The sequence below is a fragment of the Hyperoodon ampullatus genome, assembly GCF_949752795.1.
Source record: "Hyperoodon ampullatus genome assembly, chromosome: 3".
Lineage (NCBI taxonomy): Eukaryota > Metazoa > Chordata > Mammalia > Artiodactyla > Ziphiidae > Hyperoodon > Hyperoodon ampullatus.
Window position 1 is genome coordinate 165,069,493 of NC_136916.1, and position 27,944 is coordinate 165,097,436.

Sequence of the window (27,944 nt, forward strand, 5' to 3'; positions counted from 1 at the left end):
TCCTTGTTAGTCCCAATGCATTCACTACCCACCCCCCTTCACAAAACCAGGAGCAGCGATCCCAACAGGAACCCGCCTCTCTCTACATATGGATATCTACCCATCTCTCGAGGTCCAAAAAGCCTTTCTCAGTCTCTTCAACATAATGAGCAATTGCTCACTCGCTCTCATCACAACAATCATGTTCTCTTTGCATTTAAGTTATTTGTGTACTTGTCTTATCCTCCACTATTAGATTCCAAGCTTAAGATATGGAATTACTTCTCTGCATAAATCTCCTCGGCCTTTATAGTAGAGCCCTGTAGGCAGAGTCTGTAAAATGAATGCTGGAGCTTTAGCTTTGGAGGCGCTGTTTAAATACAGAGTCCCTATACCCATCATGTGAAAGATGAACATAAATAGATAAAAATAAAATGTTTAATACTTTACAGTGGGAAGGACTCAAGCAGGAAAAAACAAAATGAGCTTGGGACATCCCAGGCTGGAAAGCAAGGAAGCACTCAAAGGCTACTGGGGGTGTGTTAACAGGACATGGGAACCACCTTGAAGGAGTGCCCGTGGGCCAAATTTGAGCATCAAAATTTGATATTGAATATTTTCCACCCATTTCCAAAAAACTGACTATAATGGCAGCTTCTTCTATGAATCCAGGTTGGCTATAATCATGACAACAATTTTGGAAGTAACTTCAGCCAAAAATTATCCTGGCTTCAAGATCTCAAAGTTCTCATTAATTTATTCATAATAATTTTGTAAGGCATTTCAGAAATAGTGTACTTTACCTTGGGAAGAAGTGTATGGTTCCGTATAATGTCCATTATAATGCAGCTGGGGTGGGGGAGCCATCACATAGGGCTGGGGTTTAGGCTAAGAAATGGAAAATTGGAAACAGCATTAAAACACATTGCCTATGTAATATGTGTTAAGTAATTTTCTGCTGGTTTCTTTCTCTCCGTTAAAAACTTCTAAAGCAGCCAAACATATTATATATGAAAAATAAATATGAAGACCCTATAGCTCTTACCATATCTATCATTTTCAGTGTTTCATTTTCAGTGTATCATTTCAGTGTTTCATTTTCAGTGCCAGAATGGCAATGCTAAGCCCTATGCGCTGATATCAGACATCAGACAGCACAAGAAAACAAGCTGTATCCAAAAAGTTAAGAGCAAGAAGGAATAGACAAAAATTTCCTGAATTCTTATATAAACAATTGAACATAAGAAGCTTATATGTAGTATATTTAATCTTATTAGGCAAAATCATCTAGTATTTTAAATATCTACTGATTACTCTTGGCTAATAGTCCAAAAAATTTTTTTAACATCTTTATTGGAGTATAATTGCTTTACAATGGTGTGTTAGTTTCTGCTTTACAACAAAGTGAATCAGTTATACATATACGTATGTTCCCACCCCTCTAGGTGGTCACAAAGCACCGAGCTGATCTCCCTGTGCCATGCGGTTGCTTCCCACTAGCTATCTATTTTACGTTTGGTAGTGTATATATGTCCATGCCACTCTCTCACTTTGTCACAGCTTACCCTTCCCCCTCCCCATGTCCGCAAGTCCATTCTCCAGTAGGTCTGTGTCTTTATTCCCGTCTTACCCCCCCTTATTTTTTTTCCCTTAGATTCCATATATATGTGTTAGCATACGGTATTTGTTTTTCTCTTTCTGACTTACTTCACTCTGTATGACAGACTCTAGGTCCATCCACCTCACTACAAATAACTCAATTTCGTTTCTTTTTACGGCTGAGTAATATTCCATTGTATACATGTGCCACATCTTCTTTATCCATTCATCCAATGATGGACACTTAGGTTGCTTCCATGTCCTGGCTATTGTAAATAGAGCTGCAATGAACATTTTGGTACATGTCTCTTTTTGAATTATGGTTTTCTCAGGGTATATGCCCAGTAGTGGGATTGCTGGGTCGTATGGTAGTTCTATCTTTAGTTTTTTAAGGAACCTCCATACTGTTCTCCATAGTGGCTGTATCAATTTACATTCCCACCAGCAGTGCAAGAGTGTTCCCTTTTCTCCACACCCTCTCCAGCATTTATTGTTTCTAGATTTTTTGATGATGGCCATTCTGACTGGTGTGAGATGATATCTCATTGTAGTTTTGATTTGCATTTCTCTAATGATGAATGATGTTGAGCATTCTTTCATGTGTTTGTTGGCAGTCTGTATATCTTCTGTGGAGAAATGTCTATTTAGGTCTTCTGCCCATTTTTGGATTGGGTTGTTTATTTTTTTGTTATTGAGCTGCACGAGCTGCTTGTAAATTTTGGAGATTAATCCTTTGTCAGCTGCTTCATTTGCAAATATTTTCTCCCATTCTGAGGGTTGTCTTTTGGTCTTGTTTATGGTTTCCTTTGCTGTGCAAAAGCTTTTAAGTTTCATTAGGTCCCATTTGTTTTTGTTTTTATTTCCATTTCTCTAGGAGGTGGGTCAAAAAGGATCTTGCTGTGGTTTATGTCATAAAGTGTTCTGCCTATGTTTTCCTCTAAGAGTTTAATGGTGTCTGGCCTTACATTTAGATCTTTAATCCATTTTGAGCCTATTTTTGTGTATGGTGTTAGGGAGTGTTCTAATTTCATACTTTTACATGTAGCTGTCCAGTTTTCCCAGCACCACTTATTGAAGAGGCTGTCCTTTCTCCACTGTACATTCTTCCCTCCTTTATCAAAGATAAGGTGACCATATATGTGTGTGGGTTTATCTCTGGGCTTTCTATCCTATTCCATTGATCTATATTTCTGTTTTTGTGCCAGTACCATACTGTCTTGATTACTGTACTCTGTAGTATAGTCTGAAGTCAGGGAGCCTGATTCCTCCAGCTCCATTTTTCGTTCTCAAGATTGCTTTGGCTATTCGGGGTCTTTTGTGTTTCCATACAAATTGTGAAAATTTTTGTTCTAGTTTTGTGAAAAATGCCAGTGGTAGTTTGATAGGGATTGCATTGAATCTGTAGATTGCTTTGGGTAGTAAAGCCATTTTCACAAAAGTTTTAATATGAAGTTGGACCTAATATTTAAATATGTATAATATAATAAATATTATATATATTATATAAATATTAGGCTTAAGCTATGGAAAATCACCATTTCTTTGGTCAAATATCAGCACACTTTTGTGGTTCAAACTAAAAATTAACAGTGCTAAAAGCATATTTTACTAAGGAAGATGACATCACTAAAAGAAAAAGACCAATTGTTTTTTTCCTTCTTTCTTACCAGAGACATCCTCGAAGAAGACCTCCTCCTAATTGGGTTCACTATGACGGTCTGAGTTTGCCTGTAAAATAAGACATGTCTTTGAGAAGAGCATATATATATATATATACACACACACTCATATACACATAACCTTCCTAATTCTACCAAAATAAGTTAATAAGAAGGTAAAACGATAAATCTTCTAAAGCAAAAGACAAACTAATCCAATCATAAATTAGAGAAGAGAAAGGAGATTTTCTGTCCTTACCTGGGGCCTCGGCCCTTTCCTGATGCCCAGATCCCTCTGACCACACTCCAGGGTTTGAGCCTCATGGGGCATCAGTCACCTGGACTACCAGAGGGATGGGCAGCAGTAACCTTCCCTGGTCCATTTGGGTGGAACCTCTGGAGTGATCAGAAGCAGAGGGGAAAACAGGCCACGCCAGAGGGCCACAAACTCATTCCAAGGGAAGCAAGATTCAGTGCAAATGCATCTCCTCTGTAGGCCTGGCTCAGCACTGACCACCTCCATGAAGAGATAAGGTTATAACTTTGGAAACTTAAGAATCTATATTTCCTCGAAGGAACTAAGATAGGGAAAGCAAAACAGTAGGAAAATTGGTTTGGTGGGCCTGTGATAAATCCATTCACCTTTCTTAGCAAGAAACTTCTCTCTGGTTTTAAGTGTACTTTTTAAAAAGGAATGAGAATATTCAGGAGTGCCGACTAATATTTATGAGATAATCTGAGATTTTAAGATATTCACAGCAAGTTCCGTCTTTGAATAAACGTAGCTCACAAACAAGAAACAGGAAAGTCCTTTGGTAATTCAATCTTTTTAAAACAGAGGTAGACATTTTTTTATTGTTGTTCTTATGTGTGGTCAGTTATATTGCAAATAAGATCAAGGAACCTAAACACATAGGATTCTTGGCTTTGTTGATGATGTAATTTTGTCAAAGCACTTTTTGAAAAACCGCTGACCATTTGTTCCTAGCTCATGAGCTTATGTGACACATAATTACTAATTACAAAAATATTTTGTGACCCTTGGTTATAGTGTTCTAAGGACTAATTACTAGAAAGTCCACAAAGTAAACACTAGCTCCATTTAATCAGTAAATTTACCATAATATCAAGCCTCATGTCTCATAAATTAACATTATTCTTAGCACTCTAACAACTAATTTACTATATTCAAACCCTAAATATTAGCTAACTTTTACAAGATTTTTGAGATTAAAAAAATTTTACTGATTATTAGGAGCTTATCAAGTAGCTACAGTTGCTTTTAAGAGTTGACTTTTTTTGATTAAATGCTTTAATAATATCCTTTTATTATCACTGGAAGGTATTAAGATTATTGATGAAGAATAGATGTCTCAAAAAATAAAAAAAAAAGAATAGATGTCTCTTTCCCAAAGGATGTTCCCCATTCTGCCAGTAATTATTACTTAACAATAATAAAATGGATATTAATTCCATTAGACTGCAAAAATACCTGCATCAATTGGTAAAGCATTATATATTAGTAAAGGAGGAGGCCTCCTTAGTGAAACAAGTCAGGAGGGTGTCTGGGCCTTTTTTTTTTTTTTTTAAATCACTCCTTAACTGCACATTAATATATTCTTAAAATTTGTGTCCAGAATTTGAAGACACTGCATTTTGTAGCCTTGAAATTTTCTTTCCCTTTATTCTACATTGTTAGGACTAGGTTTAGGCCAACTGGGTCCTTTGAAGTTCATATTTAGTCCAGAGACTCAGTAAACTGACCAAACTTTTAAAGTACTATAAATTCAAAATTCAGAGATGGGGAGAAAGGTTGCTGATAGAAACCTCCAACACCATGTCCAGGATTGCCCAGTGGAAACAAGAATAAACTTAAGTGTGGTAAACCCAAAATCCAAGGGTGCAGAGCTTAGCAGCACAGGCGGCAACTCCCAAACTCGGGATCTATTTTGGCACCTTGCTGGTGGCACCCAGGATGGAGGCGACACTGCCACCTGGAGAGGCCACTTCTGCTGAACACAAACTAGTAAGTCTTCCGCCTGCCAAACTGTGACGCAGGCAGCCACACCGTCAGTTCTAATAGTCTAACCTCCTCTTTCTTCCTGCCAATATTCTTATAAAGGCAGTTTACTCTGAGATCAGCTATCCTAAACTTAGTACACAAGAGAAAATGGTGTAACTGTTGGTTGTGTTTTGGGGCAGCTACTATGCTGACGGGTGCTGCTAAAACTGAGGCAGCTGAAGAACTTAGGAAAAAAAAAAGAAAACCACTGGAATGCGCGTACTGGAGATGACAAAATAAGAAAAGGCTGCTAGCCCAAGTAAAACAAATGATATTACTTACTGAAAACAGTGCTGAAGGCTATACCTGATTACCTCATGGGATCCTAACACCAACCCCATAAACGAGGCCAGTTATTATCCTGATTTTACAGGTGAGGAAACTGATCCTTAGATTAAGTAAATTGCTCCTGGCCATGTGGCAAATAAGCAGAACTGGCACTTGAACCAGGCAGGTCTGTCAGACTCCTGAGCACATGCCCCTAACAGCTGACTATCTGTCTCACCCCCCTCCCAACTTCAACAGATTCGTAGGCTCCATGGAGGCAAACGACACACCATGGTACCACTGGTGCCTGGCACACAAGGAAAGTGCCAAATGTTTGCTGAATAAATGAATGAGATAGTGAGTGAGGACTGAAGTTGATGCTCATGGCTAAGCATTTACAGTTGAGCTGTAAAGGCTGTGAATTGCTAAGAGTCGTCCGACTTTCGCTTTGTGAGCTTCCTTTCTTATGTATTTCTAGCTAGTGCAGAGGAGTGACTTTGGATGAACAAAAAATATGTTGGATGGTGGAAATACCTGAGAAGTGTTGATCTTAATGACCTTCCTTTAACGGGATAGGGGTTACTCTCTTCTGCCAAGCCTCTCGCAGTCTCTTCAAACCCTGCAGTAGGCCTCGAAGAAGTGGGGCAACCCCATCCCCTTCCAGGCAGGGCCTACTCCAGTCAATCTCCTGATCACAGAAGTCTCCAGAACAGAGACCAGCTGCCGTATTCACCCATATTTAGTTTACACCTAAACTGCAGGGAACACAGACCAACCCTCTGACAAGGCTCAGCAAGCAGCCCACTGGTGACAGAAATCCAACTTCCCCCTCTAGAGAAAGTCTGTGGAAACTTCTACCACTTGGCTTTGCAGGTTGGGGGATACCAACCTCCCCTTCCCCTGCTCCCCCCAGAGAGGAGAGAGAAAAGCCTCCCATACCAAGACCCCTCTCAAGAGTCCTCTTCCCTTCCAGGCTCTTCTCATATAAATTCAGGAGGTCGACTATAGCATGACCAGTTCTGGGGCTTCGGGTGGGGAAGAGGGCGAGAGAAGTCACTTCACCTAAGAGATTGACATTACCTCATTTAATTCCTATTCCAACCCTAAAGAAATGTTAAGTAAAAGCCCCATTATCCCCATTTTATAAATTAAAAAGCAAAGAGATTGTTGTTATCTAACATTTTTAAGGCTTGGGTGACATAAAAAAGATGATTCTGTTACCTAATGTACTTTGAAAGTGGAGAGAGAGAGCAAGACTAAAGATGGATCACGCCATTCTATAAATTCTAAAATAGAGTCATCTAGGTCAAGGTTAGAGGACTCACATGAGGCCACCCCAAACACCATTAGACAATGTATCGGGACTGAGGAGCGGGGAAGGGACACTTAGGAGCAAAGGCCTCCTTTCTATGCAAGCAGAGTACATTTCCTGGGCCACTGGTCGCCCCAGCCTGAACCTGATGTCCAGAATTCACTGCCCAGTTCCAGGCCTGCTGCGGTTTCGTTAAATGCCCATCTGGACCGTGAGAACGAGTCTATCAATACTTCAGAATCATTATCACTTTAAATGTGACTAAGCACAGTCTGGATTGAGAGCCTTAAAAGAAATGACCATAAAAATTAAAGTTATTGGACCTCCCTGGTGGTGCAGTGGGTAAGAATCCGCCTGCCAATGCAGGGGACACGGGTTCAAGCCCTTGTCCGGGAAGATCACACGTGCTGCGGAGCAACTAAGCTCGTGAGCCACAACTGCTGAGCCCGTGTGCCATAACTACTGAAGCCTGCGTGCCTAGAGCCTGTGCTCTGCAACAACAGAAGCCACCACAATAAGAAGCCATGCACCGCAACGAAGAGTAGTCCCCACTCTCCGCAACTAGAGAAAGCCCGTGCACAGCAATGAAGACCCAACTCAAACCAAAAAAAAAAAAAAAAAAAAAAAAAAAAAAAGGCGGCTTCAGCAGTATTCCAGATGAGAACTATGGCAGCCAGCACTAAGTCATCAGCTGGAAGAGTTGTATAAATGGTCAGATTTAGATATGTTTTGAAGGCAGAATTTGCAGGGCATAGTGACAAAATGGATGTGGGATGAAAGAGAAACAGGAGTTAAGTAGGACTTCTAGGTTTGGGGCCTGAGTGACTATGGTGTGCCGCCATCTGTCGAAATGGGGGACAGCAGGAAGAAGCAGACTCTGGGGCGGGAAGAGGAGCACATCAAGAGTTTGGTTTTAGGCATATCAAACTGGAGAAGCCTGTTAGGCACCCAAGTAGAGATGTCAGTAGGGTGTGCAAGTCAAGTGCTCAGGGGGAAGACAGGACTAGAAATGAAGTCGGGTGCACTTTAGTATATAGATGCTGCTTTGAAGCCTGGGTCAAGCCAAATCCCCTAGAGAACGAGTGTAGATGAGAAGAGGTCCGAGGATTAAACCAGCAAAGCCGACTGAGAAGAAATAGGCTTAGAAAGAGAAAAAGCAGGAGAGGGTGGGGTCCTGGCAGCCAAGGAAGAGCAGGGTGCAGGGGGGAAGGGATGAGCAGAGGTTCGGTGCTGCCCAGGAGTCAAGTGAAAGAACTCCTGAAATGACCACTGGGTGAAGGTCACTGTCACTCTGACAGTAGCGTGGCAACTTGGGGGAAATGGGGTGGAAGGAAGGTGGGAGAGCAAGATTACACAACTCTTTTGAAGAAATCAGCTGTAGAAGAGAAGAGAGATACGGCACCGTGGTTAGAAGGCATGTGGAACGAAGGAAAAGTTTTAAGAGGTCAAATATTACAGCATGTTTGTATCCTGACGGGAATGATCCACCAGAAAGGGGGAAACCCATGTGGGCTAAGGAAAAGGTACATTTAGGAAGAAGGGGTATAAATTCTTCAAAAGGCTTGAAAAGCTGAATAATCTTTTTTTACTCAAAATGTTGATTAAAAAAAAAAAATTCCGGGCCTCCCTGGTGGCGCAGTGGTTGAGAGTCCGCCTGCCGATGCAGGGGATACGGGTTTGTGCCCCGGTCTGGGAGGATCCCATATGCCGCGGAGCGGCTGGGCCCGTGAGCCATGGCTGCTGAGCCTGTGCATCCGGAGCCTGTGCTCCGCAACGGGAGAGGCCACAACAGTGAGAGGCCCGCGTACCACAAAAAAAAAAAAAAAAAAAAAAAAAAAAAAAAAAAAAAATTCCATTTTAGCTTTCGTGAATTAGAATAATTCTACTTACTAGCTGAAAGACATCTTAGAGGCATATCTGTAGTTATTAGAGGCTGGTCCAAAGCTAAAACTGAGAAATAAAAGTTTGACATCCAAAAGTAAAGAGATTATTATAAAAATGTTATCTTTTCTTTTTTAAATTTGCCTTTCTAGACGATATGCTATAGTTCGAGATGAAAACTTCTAAGCTCATCACCTCCCAGTTTCTGTGAGCAGGGTATACTTACAGGCTGCACTGATTCAATCTGTAAAACTTGTGTCGCGCAACACAGAGTCTCCACACGTATTTTGCTGTTTCCATGTCTTCCTAGCAAACAAAATATGCACAAAGTAAACAAAAGCACATCTACAACTTGATACAGAGCTTATCTGAGAACAAGACAGAACTGGGTGACATATTATTTCAAAGTCACTTTCCACACATTGGGATTCTCTCATTTTCTAAAATTGCACCCCTCACGTGAATGTTGTGATTAGGACTCAGATTATGAAGACAAACAAAAAGCTGCTCCACAGTGTGATTCTTATATTAAACAGTTTCAAAATGACTTAGAAATTTTAAAATTATGAAAATGTCCACTTTTACTACTGACAACTAGATACTCAAAGACTTTTTTTTTTTTTTTTTTGCGGTACACGGGCTTCTCACTGTTGTGGCCTCTCCCGTTGTGGAGCACAGGCTCCGGATGCGCAGGCTCAGTGGCCATGGTTCACGGGCCTAGCCGTTCCGCGGCACGTGGGATCTTCCCGGACCGGGGCACGAACCCGTGTCCCATGCATCGGCAGGTGGACTCTCAACCACTGCGCCACCAGGGAAGCCCAAAGACATTTTTAAATAAAACGTTATTATTGATGACTAGATACTCAAAGACATTTTTAAACAAAATGACTCAGTGACTTATTGCTTTTGTCAAGAGAGTAAAAGTAACTGTGAAATGGTATTTCTAAAGAGCTGTTCACTTGTCAGTGGAAGTTAAGATACCAGTGTTTACTCTCTCCCATACTTAATAGTCCCTTAAATTTAATTTAGAGATCATAATCAGATAGTATTTATGCAAAGACTCATTCATTCATTCAACAGTATTTACTGAGCAACTAATTTTTGCTAAGTACTACTATACAAAATGTTATAAAGTATTATAAAATTTTATGTTTTATAAAACTATGAAATACTATATAATTTTAATCCTACCCCCCCCCAAACACACATACACACAGAAGTGTGAATTTTCTGGAAAGACATTACATACAGATTCCTAATGTTTACTCACAGTCTGAAACTGGATGGTCTCCTCTTTATTTGACAGCTCTAATGCAAAAAAGGACTTATTGTGGGACATGTTAGCAATATCATGCCACCTAAAGAACAACAAACAGCAAATGGCAATGTGAGTGCTCAGGTTTTTTTACTAAGAGATAGAATATATGAGTTTTCCCTTTTTGAGCTTAATATATAAGCTACTATCTGTTTATCATTTTAGAAAGAAAACAGTGGTTTTAATCAGCTCGCGTGCATTTTCTAATTGAAGTGCCAACAGCTAGTGGCAAGAAGTAAAAGCATGTATACTAAAATGAAGGCAGAGTATTTAAAAATGTAAAATCTATTTATCCTCATTTGCTGCACTAATTTGATCAAATATCCCACTCTCAGCTGGTTGCCAATGCCTCCTTCATTCATTCAACAAACATTTTAAAGGATACCCACTATGATAATACCAGAAATTGTGTTAGGTCCTAGGATACTAAGATCAGTAAGGGACAGTGCTTCCCTCAAAGGGGCACAGATGGAGGGCAGGGATGATAGAGAACACAGAAGCAGACAAATACTGTTAAGTTCTGCAGGTATACAGGGCAAAATAAGGCACAAAACTAGAGGAGAGCTGCTCTGAAAAGCTGGTGGAGCAGGGTGAAGATAAAGTTCCAATTCAAAGAGTGAACTATTCTGGGTGTGCTCACCAGGATTCAAACTCCGATTGGGAACTTTCTGACTCTATTTTACCACGTTCAGATTTTATATATTAATATTTCATTTTATTATATAACTGTATAATTTTATAAAAGGGAAAAATAGGTCTGGAAGAACAAAATCTATCCCTCTTTATCCTTCTCCGTTATATTAGATTTATTTAATTAAATAAAATTCATTTGTAGTAATTTGGTGCTTAACTGTTAAACCTAAAGATTATTAGCATCATATTAAAGAAGGCAATTTTAGAATTTCCTATCCCATGAGATAAAGGAAGCCGGTGGGATGTCTCCCAATGTCAGGGCCCTGCCCTTCCAGTGCAGGCCAGATCCATTTCCACCCTTTACCCTGCAGCTCAGCATGTCCGGAAGACGATGAGCAGCTTGGGGCCATGAGAGCCATTGCCAACTGGGAGCCACCTGACCCAGTGCAGTGCAGCCTAGGAGTGGGGATCTCCTCCCCAAGCCGGGTACACGCTGTCGTCCTAATCACCATGGAGAATTCAGGGCCCAAAAGATAGTAAAGCAAAGGAAATGAAGGGACAAAGAATACTGAAAAGGAAATTTAAATCACCTGAAATCTCATTGTTCAGAGCCAGCCACTGTTAGCACATTGCTATATATCCTTTCTGTCCTTCTTACTAGATACATTCCAAGATTTCCACAAATGGATAGTATCACTTTTTTATAATCAAGAAAAGAAAAATCAACATTATAAGAAGTAATTGAAATTTTTTTAGATGTTGGTATTTTAGGAATTTTGGTACAAACTAGAATCAGAGAAAGGCTTAGAGTTTCCACAAGAAATAGCCCTGGAAACCAGGGCTCAAATGAAAAATTCACAACAAGATAAAGAATGACCTTCATATGGTAAGAAAAGGGTCACACATTTTTAAGCATTTCATAAGCAGGCCATCGTTACAAGCACTATTTCCTACAATTTGGTTTAAAGAAAGTATCTTATAAAAAGAACCATGGCAGTCAGGTGGTATTTTATTCTAGGAAGGGCATATTTCCATTTTCTAGTGAGGCCTTGGGAGAGATTTACTTGTGAATGATATAACTAGCACAGGCACTAAAAAATATCACCAACAGGAGCCACGGAAAGTGCACAGAAAGATGTAAGAAAAATACCTAAATATCACAGGAGGCCTTCCATTCTTATGTTTCACAAAGATACCTTCGAGACACGCTCCGATGGATATGTCGCTGCCTTGGCTATCCTAAGAGGAGAAAGCGGAAAAGGAAACTCGGGCAGCAGATGCATAAGAACCACAATGACCACACCTACTTCCCTACTCTTGTGTCCCAGATAGGAAATGTTCAGAAGACCTATGCTGAAGGCAAAAAGTCTGCAAGGTATAAATGTATCATCTTGTAAATACATATGAAAACAGAGTTGGGCTCCTTAAGGAACTCTATTTCAAGAGCACTTCCAAGGACAAAGCACAAAACAGGAATGTGTTTTACTACAAAATTTTGGTCTCAAGGACCTCAGCTTTTACGTTTCTTTGGCCTTTGCACAGCAGGGCATCCCTGGGCTTCCCCGCTCTTCTGGCAGAATTACTAAGATGCCTTTGGCGAGCCCAGTCTTCGTGCCACGCTTACCTTGGCAGGGTAGCTCTCTTCTCCGTAGCCGTCCATTCTCTCTATCTCCTGCATGTACAGCATTTCAGCATCAGGAGCTGTCAGCCCTCTGCAACCCAAAAGAAGTTAGTCAGATTGTTCACAAAACTAAAAAAATTTTTTACGAAAAGCTTTTCTAAAAAAACTACATATCAATTTGTCATAGAACATTAGAAACATTTCAAGTTTCTAAGCATCTGTGATTAGTTATATCAATGCATCAGTATTTACTGAAAACCAACTGCATGCAAAAGCACTGTGCTGAATGCTGAGGGTTAGTTATGTAAGATCCTACCCCTTGTACTTTCGGCAGGTAAGGAGAAAGGCAGGAAATAAAACCACCACCTTAAAAAATCTTCAGTGAAAGCTAGAATTCTTTCTAAACCACCAAAGTATCAGGCAGTACTAAGCACTGTGTGCTAAATTGCAAACAGTAAGTGCTGCAAGTAAGGGTTAGAAGATGGAAATCCCTTTTAGCTCCGGTGACAGAATTACAAGAATGGGTGTGTAGGTAGGAAGGCACTCAACTGCACGGACACGTGCCTCTCCAGCCTCATCTTCTGCTGCTCTCCCACACCCACAAGGCACCCCACACTGCGACCCTCCCAAACGCAGCATTTCTTTGAATATACCACATTCCCTCATGCCTCCGGGCCTTTGTACATGCTAATCCTGCTTCCTGGTATACCTATCACCCAATTGTGCACCTGGTCAATCCCTAATACCCTTCAAGACTCAGCCTACATGTCACTCCTTCTTTGTCACCTTCTGTGACCGCCCTGAGTCTAAGTCAGATGCCCTTGCTCTGTGCAGAACCACCCCATTCTGTGCACACCTCTCCCCCGTACCCATTACCAGTATTACTATTATTATTACAATGGGCTGTCCTGCCTATCCCTTAAGATGCCAAAGCAGGGAAGACGTTCTTTGATGGCAAATCACTGTTCTATTTATCTTTGTGCCACAGCATTGAGCACTGCCTCATACAGAATAACAGCACTAAACCATCTTTTAAGGGGACGCACAAATGAGTGAAAATAACAAAAGATAGAGGGATGTGTGCCTGAGGGCTTAATTATGCTGAAAAAAAAAAAGGTTCATTTGGACAGCAGAAAGTCAAGCTGGAATGGCAGGATTTAACCAACTTGTGGGAAGCCTTTAATCCCAGGGGTAATGAACTTAGGCTGGTGGAAAGCAAGAAGAGATTCATGAACATTTGAGGAGAAGAGGGGAGACAAGTCAAAAGTGATATTTTAGGAAGATTAATCTTTTGTGAGTGACTGTATGGATTTGAGTGGGGACAGATTAAAGGCAAAAGGTTATTTTTAATGGGAGGGGGTGAATAATAGGTTATAATTAGACAGACCTGGCTTCAAATCCCACCTCTACCACATGTAACTTTGGGCAAGTTATTTAGTCTTTGTGAGCTTGATTTTCCCAATCTGTAAGGAGATAGTAACATTTACCTTAAAGAATGGTTATAAGAATTTAATGATATATAAAGTACTTGGAACTGTGTGGTATTTGGTTTAGAATAAAACCTAGCATTCTCTAGGACAGGGTTTTTGGACAACACATACAGATTCACTCTCAAAGAAAATCACTATCTGCCCAGAAGCAGAGGTCAGGGCAATAAGCACCACAGCTCTCAGCACAGCTCCCCCAGAGGACAGAAACACAGCTTCCAAAGGTGTAAGCGGGGGGACTAGGGGGGCGGACACAAAAGAAAACATCACATCTGCCACATCACAAAAGAAAACATGTCTCCCTAATCTTGCATTAACCTACACAGGACCGAGTCACCACCAAAACCTTTAAGACATGGGATGAAGAGCTATCATCCTTCAGTGACTGCAGCTTTCAACTTTCTCAGTTTCATCAATGATAAAAAATGAATAATAAATGAGCTAATACGGGTAAGTGCTCATAAGAGCACTTGGCAGGCCGTGAGAGCTCTGCAAAGGCTGGCTCCTGGAAACTAGCGGTAGGAGCAGCAGCAGTAGTAAAGTTCCAAATTTAATGGTGTCGATGCATGGTTCAATTTCAAACAGGCATTAGTTCTAACCCATTTCCACTTCTCAGAGTTACCTGTATTTCTGATGCAGTAAGGCCACTTTTTGGGTTGCTTCCTCCAATACTTTTTCATCTTGTAACCACTCCTGGAAAAAACATACTGCAGTAAGTATGTAAACAAATCACCCAAATTTCTTAGGAGGAATCCGTGCTACTGACTGTGACTGACTCTTGCCACCAGCAGGCAAAACTAGGGCTAGTGTTAATGTGTGCGAGCTTTGCTTAAGGACATAATCATGATCTTTCTAAGGAATTACGTGGCTTCTGCTCAGGAGCCAGAACACTTGCCCTGCCTTCTCAATTCAATTCATCCCAGAGAAAGTTTCAGATGAGTTATTTCAGTTTGGTAACATCATCAGCCAGTTCCAAGCCCAGCACATAACACCCTGTGCATTCCCTGGCTGGTTGTGTAGACACTCGGAAGAGCGTACCACCTCCCGTGGTTGTTCCAACACACAGTTTCCCTGTCAATTCCATCAGTAGTGACTTTAAAATGTAGAAGGCAGTATATTTTGTCATCCACTCCTTAATTTGCTGATGAGAAACCAAATCCATTTCAACATAACTCTATCAGGTTTTGAGGCTTCAGTTAAAAGCAAAACCTCTGTGTGGTTCCACAGAAGCTGGAAATCTGTCCCTCTCTTTAGACTCCCATCCAAACACAAAATTAATTTCTCTGGCTGCAGTCCAATGACCACAGACCCTTCTGTCTCTGTGGGTTTACAAGGACCAGAAAACTGTAACAGGCAAAGCATTTACAATTGAGCTGTTTATAAGAGGAAATTGATTTTTTAAACTCTATTCCTGCCTAGTAAGTCTACTATATGGACTTCATTTCAGGGAATATTAAGGGTATGGAAATAAATTGTTTTTAAAAAGGCCCAATGTCAAAAGAATTCTTACCACAGGAAGCAAGGCAAATTTCTGAAGAAAGTCCTGGGATTCATACTGATCAAAGTCACCAAAATCAGCTATATAAAATGACAAATATTCACATGTCAATTATGCTTAAATGGAAGCAAAGCATGCAGAACTAAATTCAATATGCAGTATACAGATGGTGTGTTTATGATTTAGAAGTCAAATTTGCCTTATAGAGTGTATACTTTTTGTTTTTTGTTTTGTTTTGTTTTGTTTTGTTTTTGCGGTTCGCGGACCTGTCACTGTTGTGGCCTCTCCCGTTGCGGAGCACAGGCTCCGGACGTGCAGGCTCAGCGGCCATGGCTCACGGGCCCGGCCACTCCACGGCATGTGGGATCTTCCCGGACCGGGGCACGAACCCGTGTCCCCTGCATCGGTAGGCGGACTCTCAACCACTGCGCCACCAGGGAAGCCCTAAAGTGTATACTTTTAAAATACCTTTTTAAAAACATTAATTAAGTAGATTCATGTGTCTTGACTTGGAAAAAATGCCTTTTAATAAAGTTAAAAAAACCAAGCTACAAACTATATATAAACCATCTCTTTTTTGTCATTAAACAACAAACAAAACCTACTTTGTAATCATGTATGCTTACTTATGCACAGAAAAATGTCAGGAAGAAACCAAACCATTCATGGTAGTGATTATCTCTAGGGAAAGGGATTAGATCATCTGAATATGTTACAGCAAGATGTATTTGTTTAGAAATTTTTAATTGTTCAAAAAAATTGATAGTTCAGCAAAAAGCTTAGGAAAAACTAACTCTTAAAGCCAAAGATGACACTTAGGAAGCTTCAAAGTACCTTGAAAAGGAATGTGGCTCCATGTGTATCAGGCATTTATTTGTCTAGAAATGATATATGTCTCCATGCCTGCTAATATCTGATGGAACTGTATTAATGATTCTTCTGATTAAATTTCAATTCCCAAGATTAAATGCCAGTTATCATTTGAAATAGTGCCCCATCAGAAGTCTTTCCAAAGTATATTACATACATGTAAATACATATAGATTAGACATGTGAAAAATGACAGTTAATTCAAAAATACTTGTGAAATGCAAAACTATCCATTGTGATTGACGATGTTCTATAACCTAGGACAACTGAGAAACCAAGCAAATGACGTACGCTTAAAGTATAAGGGAATGTAACCTCATCAACCACACTGTTTGGCTGATCTTTGTTCTGAAAATATTAGCTAGCAGCAGATCAAGTTCCTGAACTAGAGGAATACACAGCATATTAAATGCTATACATGTGTGTGCATATGTGTGTATTTCCTCTCTATTTTTGGTCTGTGTGCTCTGTTGACATAACACGCTTAACCTTCCAGAAGTCTTCTATTTCACTGAAGTAATCCAAACTCATTTTTTTCCCCACAAGGAAGCCCCTTAGATAACAGAATATTTCACTAATATAAAAAACTACTTCATAGTAGTTATTTTCTATAAAGTCAGTTACTTTAAGAATCCCTTGCTAGGGGCTTCCCTGGTGGCGCAGTGGCTGAGAGTCCGCCTGCCGATGCAGGGGACGTGGGTTTGTGCCCCGGTCCAGGAAGATCCCACATGCCGCAGAGTGGCTGGGCCCGTGAGCCATGGCCGCTGAGCCTGCGCGTCCGGAGCCTGTGCTCCACAACAGGAGAGGCCACAACAGTGAGAGGCCCGTGTACTGCAAAAAAAAACAAAAACAAAACAAAACAAACAAACAAAAAGAATTCCTTGCTGTTTCTGTTTAACATACATTTTAATCTGATAGATCTATTATATTATCAATTGCCATTATTTACCTTGAACAGCTAAGCCTGCTAGCTGAATTGCTTGTTCCAATGTACAAGGAATGTTTCCTTCCAAGATATCTTTCTTCAGCTGCAGATAATACTGATACCTATAAAAAAAAGGTCAATTTTTAAAAGTCAGTATCAGTATTACCTCCACTTGAGACACAATGCATTTTATCATAATTTGGTAGAGGAGCATAAACTAGCCGAAACCTTAAGCTCAGATGGTTTCGAAGAACGACAGGAACATCCTTGACCATATCTATACCAACACACACACACACACACACACACACACACACACACACACACACACACACACACAATATAATCAGTTTATTGAGTCACTTATCCTTAATTGTAGTTATTTGAAAGCTACAAGCTACAACCATCTAGAAGACAGCTGGTGATCTGTCTTATACCCTGTAAAAGTCTCTAAGTTTTGTCCTTTTTCGTTGGAGACATAGAGAATCAATGGCCAATCTTTACTTTAGAAACTCTGACTAGTAACTTGGTGATGTAAGACTTTCCTAGCCCTGGAGAGTAAAGCCAGAAGAAAATGGTTCCTGACATTTCAGACCAGCCTTATATTAAAATATTCTTTGATGAAATACCAAAAAGAATAGTTTCTAAAATGCCTTCTTAATATTCTTGTGATGTGGGTTTACTTCTGTTTATGCTTTCAATATATAGGGTATTAGTTACCAGCACAAGCTTTAGTCAAGCAGACCTAAGTTAAATTCCTGATCTCTGATTTAGCATTTTGCATGAACTTGGGCAAGTCATAATCTGTGGGTTTAAGTTATCTCTAGTAAAATGAGGGCACTATCACCCCTTCACAAGGCTGAACATATCAAGGAATATATGTAAAGCTCTCAGCCTAATACTAGAACATAGCTGGTACTTAATAAACAACTGTTATTATTATCAGCCATCATCTACTTTCAGCCAGTCAGCAGTATTTCATCTGTATCACTTCTCCATTTCGATAAGCTCTATGGTGAAGATTTATTCTGCCTTCCTCTTATATTTTCACTTAGGTAATTACTAGGGCCTACTATGCATTAAGCATTGTTCTAGATGCTGGGGATACGGTGTTGAATGAAGATCCAGCAACTCTCTGCCAATACAGTCTATAGAACCATCTTGAATCCAGAATCTCTTCCAGGTTTGACGTCTGTGAAGTTCAACCCAGTTACAGTTCACATTTGAATTCCCCTAAGAGCCCACCCTTTTAATCATTTCATATGTCCTTACATCATCCTATTTTAGCTACATTTGAGGTTTCCATTCTTTGTTACCAAAAAACTTGACCAGAACACCATTCTTTTAAACAAGGATTTAGATTCCACTTATCCCCTTCCACCTGCTAGTAGAACCCACAGACTTCCCTCAATCAGCAAATAGAATGCTGGTAGCTCTGAGATCTTGTCAAAGAAGAAACCTTGAAACATTCTCCCAGGCAGCTCCTTTCAAACACCTAAAGAAGTCTATCTATTGAATATGCTGTCCACATATTCCACTCTAAATATTCTTGGTTCTTTCCTTAAATCAAATCACTGGAAAGCAGGTCCACACTCTAGACTAATGCCTAGATTATGGCATATACATTCCTAACTGGTCTCCTGCCTATAGTCTTGTCACCTATAATCTACCTTCCATGATGGGTGATCTTTGTAAAATGCACATTTCATCATTCCCATCCGTTAAAATTCAAAAATGTCTGCCCCTATTGATCTATGACTTTATGACTAGGAAATTCCTTTTTTCAAGTCTCTGTTCTCCCCTCGAAGTAATGTCTGAAATTCCCTGAAAACATCACTGGCTTTTGCTATCCCCCTACTTTGCACAAGCTACTCCCTCTAACTAGAAAATTCCTTGTAAAGTCAAGTGAAAAGTCAACTTCTTTACACCCTGTTCATGTTCCCTACATCCCACCCCTAGGAATCCAGTGCTTTAATTAAAGCATGTATTATCATAATATACTGTAATTGTTCATTTACATAGACTGTCAGTTCTACCAGATTGTGAGCAAATTCTCCAGAGTAAGAGTTAAGCATATCCATTTGTATATTCATCTCCCACAGTAACCAATATAATTCTCACATACCATATTATATCTTCAATAAATGTTTAAATAAATGAGTCAAAGTGGTCAGTCGCTGTTTATTCCTCGTGGCTTCTACTTCTCTCTTCAATATTTATGTCTCAGATCTGTTTTATAGCCAGTTCATGCTTATCCCTACAACCTGATTCTAGCTTCTCTGGTTATCCACCTTCTTCCAAAAATTAACTCTGAACTCAGTACTTAAAAAGAATATTCCACAAACACAGGGCAGTACCAGGTTCTTACTATCTGAAAGGCATTGTGTTAGATATTATGCGAAAGGCAAAGTTAAAGAAAACATGGGTTTAAAATCTAAGGAAAAGATACGTACACAAATAACTGTAGTGAAAGGCTGTGACAACTGCCATCGTAAGTACAAGCAAATTCTAGAATAGTCTGGAGAAGGCAAAACTCATTCCAGCCTGAGGGACCACAGAAGCTTTATGGAGGAGGTGCCTTTTGAAGTAAAATCAGATGAACAGGATTCCAGTACATATTTATGAAAGAAAGGTCTAGGACACAGAGGTGAAAAGGCATGCAGCATGTTCAGCACACTAGAAGTAGTCCAGCTTGGCTCGAAAGTAATGTTAAACAGGGTTAAAAAGATAAGGTAGTGGTGGATTTTGAAGAATGTGAAAGGCAGGCTCAAGAATCCTAATTTGGTATAAACAAAAAGGTCCTACTGTATAGCACAGAAAACTATATTCAATATCCTATGATAAACCATAATGGAAAAGAATATTAAAAAACAAAATGTATATATATATATATATATATATATGTCTAACTGAATCACTTTGCTGTACAGCAGTAATTAACACAACACTGTAAATCAACTGTACTTCAATTAAAAAAAAAGAATCCAAATTTGATCCCTTGTTTTTTTCTTTTGTTATTGTCAAGAAAAAAAAGAACATTTAGTTCCTCTATCCCACTCCTTAATACATTCTACCCTTGCTGCCTTTGTCCCTTTTAAGTGCACTTATTGGCCAAACTTTTCTGATCTCAAACACCTCCCCCACTTCCCCTTCGCCCCACACCTATGTACAGAATACTATGGCTACTGGTGTCAGAATTAGAAGGACCCTTCTACACATTTCCTTGAGGAGTAAACACAGATTTTGTGACAATTTTTTAAAATCTCCTCTCTCATTTCATTGTTACAAAGGTCAGAAACAACTCAACGAAAACATTAAAGGTGACATCACTCCAAGAAGAGTTCACAGCCAGGGTAAAAACATCATTTTTCCTTTTAATCATTCCTTCATGCCCAGTGAACCCATAACTCATGCAACATGCAGTAAAGCACTGTGACACACCACATACCAGCACCTCCACGTAATACTGAGGCTAAAAATGCAGGGGCAAGAGGGCAAAGTTTAGCCTTATCTCCTGACTCCAACCTTAATTTCACCGGATTTCCTAGAAACAAACAGCACCTTATTTCTTACCTGGTAATCTCCTGCTGCAGCTGTGAAACTGAAGGCACATAAAACACCACTCCAAAATAGACGGTAGGTTCCAATGCATATTTATCCAGCTGCTTCTTTAGAGGTTTTTCCAAATCTACCCACCGGCGCTGGTTTTGCTTGTTGTAGTACCAGAGGCTGAAGTAAGTGATCTGGAAAGAGGGAGAATCACTGAAGGAAGCAGAAATGTACAAAAGGATTTAATTGCTCTAATCCATGACCTGGGACCAAGTGACAGTCTCCTATTGCTTCTCTTCTCAGAAAGGGACCACAGCAAAACCTGAAGGGGGGGAAAAAAAAAGGAGGCAAGACCTATCTCTATCTAGATACTCATTCAGGAAATAGAGGTGAAAAGTCAGTTACACTTGCAGACTATTTCTAGAACCCTGCATAGAAAAATGTCTAGACACCAGAATGCAGCAGGTGCTACAGGATTTTACATAAGTTCAACAAAAAAAGGTAAAATGTTTAGTTTTTAAATTACCAAAATACTACATTACAGTAATTAATATATTATAATAAGCATAACTGGGGTTTGACCTAGTTGAGTTCTGACTAGTGTTAATCCAACTTGTCACCATGCTCAAATTTGGCATCTATGAATAAATTATTTCATGTAAATACCAAAAATTCTAGTAACAAAAATGTAATTGCAACTTTTCTTTGCCCCCCTCAAAGTTCACTAGATACAAATTTAAGCAACTGTAATGCTGTGGAGGTAAATACACATACACACACACACACATCATGAGAAAAGCTATATACCTAAAGCAGTAAAATAACTTAAGTGTCTTACTCGGAGGTTTAAGAAAAATGCCCAGATATGAGCATTCAAATCTTAGTTGCTGTGTAATAAACTGTTCTAGTAAGTCAATCCTAACCCTGGGCCTCATCCACCTGAAAAAGTGCTAATGCACTTAAGGGTTGAAATGACAGCCTCAGGCCACTGCTAATATTTACCTCAAAAATCCATTTACAGATCAAGGCAATGGAAAAATCACTGCTTTGTTCTAGATTCTTAGAGTAACATTGTCAAACAGAACTTCCTAGGATGATGGGACTGCTCTGTATCTGCACTCTCCAGTATAACACACATGTGGCTACTGGGGACTTGAAATGTGGCTAGTGCAGCTGAGGCACCAAATTCCCATTGTTACTTAATTTTAATTGACTTAAATAACCGCAAACATCTAGTGGCCATTATACTAGATAATATAGCTTTAGAGCAACAATAAAACAAGAACTAACACTCAGGCCATTTCTTTAACTTGTAATCCTCAAAAAATGAGTTTTTAATTTACAGAGAAAAAGTGACCTCAATATTAATAATTTCATCTTACAATTTTTTACAAAGGAAGAACCATACCTTTAAAATGAGTCTATTAGTCAAAGAAACTCAACAAGAGTGAGGAACGTATCCATTTTCCCTTTATACCCAAACGGCTAGAATAGTGCAGGAATTCAGTAAATTTTGAATGAAAGAATGAATATTCTCCTGCTTCTCAGTTGCCACCTAAGTCATCACATACGAATGGAATATTCTGAACATCTACTATGTTGGACCAGGTTCTGTTCCAAGAACTAGAACAATATCATAGATTAAATCACCCCCATTAACTTATCAAATAGATACTTGTTGTGTGTGTTAAACTCTAAAACCAGTGTTTCTCCAGGTGCTGTCCTTGGACCACCTCTACCAGAATTACCTGGAGAGCAGTGAGCCCTACAGAGCTATTAAACTCTCAAGTAATTCTTGTACCCGTTAAAGTTTGAAAATCATTGCAGTACAGCACACCACCCCCCTCCAATGTTATGTAGGAGATAGTCATATGAACAACTTATCCTTGAAAAGCTGTGTGGAAATCATTATTTTTGAAAATCCAAACACACTGTAATACAGCACAAAGTCTGAGTCCTACTGTTGTTATTTTCTGAAGTTATGATTATGTTTATAAAATAAATTATATGTTAGCTGTAGGAAAAGAATAGTATCACATTTTTGGAAAACAAGTACTATTCCTATTCCTTCTTTCTTCTGAACTGCAACTTACAGAAAAGAAAAATCTGGTAACAGAAAGATGTTGCTAAAAGTCCAAAGTCCTGGGTTTAATTTCCAATACTTGCTCACTGTGAAGTGGAAAAGTCAATCAGTACAATTCGGTTTTCTCAAGTGTAAAATAAGGTAATACCTCCCTCATAACTCCATCATGAGACCTAAATATGAAACACATATGAATGCATTTTGCCACTAGAAAACCACTCTATTTATAAAAGATTATTTAGTTTCACCCACTCTGCTAAACACCAACAAAATCGATTAAAGACTGACAAAAAAAAAAATCTTCTAATTACATTTATTTGGATTGATTACAACACAATACATTTCTGTTCATTGTATTTATGTTTTGTGTTCTATTTTAGGACTAGACTGCATGTACCATGTTTGGTCTATAAAACATACCACTGCTATGCACTTAATTCAATAAATATTTATTTTTTGCCATAACACAGAAGACTGGGCATTCTTTAGAATCTAAAACTGTTTTGGTCATAACAATAGATCACTTTTAATCAAAATTAAAAGGTCTTAAAAATACAAAATACTCTTTGTAAACATTACTTTTCCCTTTAAATCTAGTTGGACCTGAATCCTCCAAACACAAAAATTTAAATAGAATTATAAAACTATAGGTTTATTACATAATTTGTGGCTGCACCTTTTGTGAACTGATCATGATATATAAAAATATCTGAATAATCTGCTGGCATTCTAAAAATAAGCACATTCTAGAAGAAATAAACTCTTAAAAATCTGCTCATTTATTTATTTTAGCAATGCATTTATTATGCCACATATGGATAGAAAATCAAGAAGCACATTTGTAAAACTGCATCATAATTAGCTTTATTTATAAATTATATACCTTATAAAGGAGTAGCAAGAACTGTGCAAACAGCTGAATATAGATTTAGCAAATTATTTATTGATGAGCTATTTTAGTCGTAGGAAAGTCTAAGATTTTAGACATTTGAACAGTAACCCACTTTATGTTGTAGTAAAGTATTTGCTTTGGTACCTGTCCCTGTGTTCAAGTTCTTAACTGGTAGTTCAGGCTAGCCAAAATAAAGTTTATGTCTTGTAAATACTTCCAAGGAGGTATCATATTTCTAAAATTGCTCCAAGAGATGTTTATATACATATGAGTAACTAAAATCTCATAATATTATAACCCTTGGACTCAATGCTTTCTTAGAATTTCTAAACATACATACTGAAATAACAACGTCTGATTCCAGAGATTTTATAATATAGTTTGTTTCTAAGATGAGTACATAGAGTTTGAGCAATAAAATGTTGTGATTAAATTTCTTCAGGCATAGAATTTCTGTATAAGTCCACTTTGGGGTATTTGTCTTGGAGGACAACCTTGAGAAGCTGGATAATTAATTCTCTCCCCTGACAAAAAAATTTAAACCTATCCATAAAGAAAACAAAGGGGGAGAGGGAATCAAAGACAAGTAGAGAACACTTCCTTCCTCATTCTATAGGCCAGCATTATCCTGATACCAAAGTCAGACAAAAGACACCACCAGAAAAGAAATCTATAGACCAATATCCCTTATAACTATAGGTGCAAAAATCCTCAACAAAATACTAGCAAACTGAATCCAACAGCATACTGAAAAGATTATACATCATGACCAAGTGGGACTCAACCCAGGAGTGCAAAATAAAACAAACAATCAATGTGACATATTATTGATATGAAGGGAAAAAAACAACCTCACTGACACAGAAAAAGCATTTGACAAAACCCAACACTCTTTCATGATCAAAATACTCAAACTAGGAATACAAGAAAACTTCTTGAAAGAATTTATGAAAATCCCCAGCTAACATCACACTGAATGGTAAAAGATTGAAAGCTGTTCCCCTAAGATCAGGAACAAGACAAGTATGCCCATATTCAACACCACTAGTCAATATTGTACTGGAAATTCTAGCCAAAGCAATTAGGTAAGAAAATGAAATAAAAGCATCCAAACTGGAAAGGAAGAAGTAAAACCATCTCCATGCACAGGTGACATGATCCTATATATTTTTTAAAATCCCAAAAGAGCCCCTACCAAAAAAACAAACAACAACAAAACTACTAGAGCAAATAAACTCAGCAAAGTTGCTAGGTTCAAGATCAACATGCAGAAATCAGTATGGATTCCATATACCAGCAACAGAAAATTCAAAAAGGAAATTAAGAAAACAATTCCATTTATAATAGCATCCAAGAGAATAAAACACCTAGAAATAAATTTAACCAAGGAGGTGAAAAGATGTGTATACTGAACAATACAAAACATTGCTGAAAGAAATTAAATGGAAAGATATTCTGTGTTCACGGATTGGAACACTTAATATTGTTAAGATGGCAACACTACCCAAAGTGACCTACAGATTCAAATGCAATCTGTATCAAACTTCCAAGAGCCTTTTTCACAGAAATGGAAAAGCCAGTCCTCAGATTCATGTGAACTGAAGGGGACCCAAATAGGCAAAACAATATCAAAAAAGAACAAAGTTGGGAGACTCACACTTTCTAATTTTAAAACTTACTACTAAGCTACCATAATCAAAACAGTGAGATACCAGTATAAGGAGAGACGTTTAGATCAGTGATATAGAACTGAGTCCACAAATAAATCCATATATCTATGGTCAACTGATTTTCAACAAGAGTACGAAGACTATTCAGCGGAGAAAAAAACAGTCTCTTCAACAAATGGTTCTGGGACAATTAAAGATCCGCAATCAAAAGAATGAAGCTAGACCCTGACCTCACACCATATACAAAAATTAACTCAAGCTGGATCAATGACCTAAATGTAAGGACTAAACCATAAAACTCTTGAGAAGAAAACATAGGAGTAAACCTTCATGACCCTGAATTTGGAAACAGATTCTTAGATATGATGCCAAAAGTATGAGCAACAAAGGGAAAAACAGATATATTTGACTTCAAAATTTAAAACTGTGTGCATCAAAGAACCAAATCAAGAAAGCAAAACGACAACCTACAGAATGGGAGAAAATATTTCCAAATCACATATTTGATAAGGGTCTAGAATCTAGAATATATAAAGAACTCACACAACAACAAAAAGACAAACAACTCATTTTTAAAAACAGGCAAAGGACTTCAATAGATATTTCTCCAAAGAACACATACAAATGGCCAAGAAACACATGAAAAAATGCTCAATCACCAGTAGTGAAAACCAACCCAGAACCACAATGAGATACCACTCCACACCCGTTAGAATGGCTATAACTTAAAACAGAAAACAAGTGTTGCAGGGCTTCCCTGGTGGCGCAGTGATTGAGAGTCCACCTGCCGATGCAGGGGACACGGGTTCGTGCCCCGGTCCAGGAGGATCCCACATGCCGCGGAGTGGCTGGGCCCGTGAGCCATGGCTGCTGAGCCTGTGCATCCGGAGCCTGTGCTCTGCAATGGGAGAGGCCACAACAGTGAGAGGCCCGTGTACCGCAAAAAAAAAAAAAAAAAAAAAGAAAAAGAAAATAAGTGTTGCTGAGGAAGTGGAGAAATTGGAACCCTTGTAAACTGCTGGTAAGAATGTAAAGTGGTTCAGCTGCTATGGAAAACAATTTAGCAGTTCCTCAAAAAATTAAACATATAATTACCATGTGACACAGCAATTCCACTCCTATATATTTTCCTGAAAGAACTAAAAACAGGTACTCAAACAAATACATGTAAACACATGTTTATAGCAAGACTATTTGCAGTAGCCAAAAGGTGGAAACAAGCCAAATGTCCATCAGTAGATGAAAAGATAATTATGGAATATACATACAAGGGAACATTATTCAATCCTTTTTTTAAAAAGTAGACACATGTTACAACATGGATGGACTTCAGAAACATTATGCTAAGTGAAAGAAGACAGTCACAAAAGGTCACATGTTGTATAACTCCATTTAAAGGAAATATCCAGCATAGATACATCCATAGAGACAGAAAGTAGACTGGTGGTTGTGAGGTGTGGAAGTAGGGAGGAATGGGGAGTAACTGCTTAATAGGTAGAGGATTTTCATTTAGGGTAATAAAATTGTTTTGGAACTAGATAGAGGTAGTATTGTGAATGTACTAAATGCCATTGAATTGTTTACTTTGAAATGGTTAACTTTCTGTTGTATGAATTTCATCTCAAAAAATATATTTTTGAAGATCAGAACCACTCAAAATCAAAATCAAATACAGAATTTTAAAACTTTATTTTTAAATGTTTAAATACATCATATTCAGTGTATTTGAAAAAGTCTAAGGGGAAAAAATGAACCAGAAATAGATGAACCTAGCTACGGGTTAATTATATTTTCTATTTTCTAATATCTATACTTAGGTCAAGATTTTGTACAGTTTGACAAATACCTGGCAAACTCAACTATCTGAACGTAAGTGAAAAACACTGAATAAGCAAAAATGTGTCTGAGTAATGAAAAATTTGTCAAAATCAAAGCAATAAAGTATATGCCCTTGACAAAGAAGAAATTTCTCCTTCCTCTTTTACAGAACTTTTTTTTTTTTTATTTTACACATACTTGTAATGAGTTTAGTAATCTGGTTATCCAATTAAAAGCAGATTAAAAGATGACAAATTATGGAAATTCCCTGGCAGTCCAGTGTTTAGGATTCTGTGTACTTTCACTGCCCTGGGCCTGGGTTCGATCCCTGGTTGAGAAACTAAGATCCCACAAGCCCACAGTGCAGCCAAAAAGAAAGACAAATAAAGGGGAAAGACGTTAAATAGCATGTTGGCAGCAGCAGGAAGTGATGGGCAACACTGTTTCACCAAGAGAGAACATATACAAACAAAAACCCTTTCAAAGGAATTTATAAAGAATTACAAAGGCAAAGTAGCCTAGTTATTTTTCAAAGGAACAAATAACTCTAAACATTAATTAGTCATGTATTTAATAACAACCATTGTTGCTAAAAATTAGTCAGTGTCCTTTTGTAGACACTGAGGGGTAGAGAAGTTTATAAAGCTTTCTAAAAATTGGCATTAAAAATAGTTTGAAAAATAAAATAAATAAATTTATTAAAAAAGGGGGCTTCCATGGTGGCGCAGTGGTTAACTGTCCCCAACGCAGGTGACACGGGTTCGAGCCCTGGTCCAGAAGGTTCCCACATGCCGCGGAGCAACTAAGCCCGTGTGCCACAACTAC

At 38.6% G+C, this 27,944-nt stretch overlaps 1 protein-coding gene across 1 annotated transcript in view; it reads right to left on the reverse strand.

Annotated features, from left to right (window-relative positions):
* Positions 1 to 27,944, reverse strand: part of PTPN21 (protein tyrosine phosphatase non-receptor type 21) — a gene marked incomplete at both ends in the record, with an annotated part of 60,842 nt that overhangs the window by 15,558 nt on the left and 17,340 nt on the right. Inside the window, 10 exons of the mRNA XM_079700622.1 lie at positions 783 to 867; positions 3,246 to 3,306; positions 8,985 to 9,064; positions 10,029 to 10,116; positions 11,857 to 11,945; positions 12,331 to 12,418; positions 14,437 to 14,507; positions 15,325 to 15,392; positions 17,132 to 17,229; positions 20,681 to 20,850. Of these exons, the coding sequence (XP_079556748.1) occupies positions 783 to 867; positions 3,246 to 3,306; positions 8,985 to 9,064; positions 10,029 to 10,116; positions 11,857 to 11,945; positions 12,331 to 12,418; positions 14,437 to 14,507; positions 15,325 to 15,392; positions 17,132 to 17,229; positions 20,681 to 20,850 (898 nt within the window). The remainder of the gene's footprint in view (positions 1 to 782; positions 868 to 3,245; positions 3,307 to 8,984; positions 9,065 to 10,028; positions 10,117 to 11,856; positions 11,946 to 12,330; positions 12,419 to 14,436; positions 14,508 to 15,324; positions 15,393 to 17,131; positions 17,230 to 20,680; positions 20,851 to 27,944) is intronic.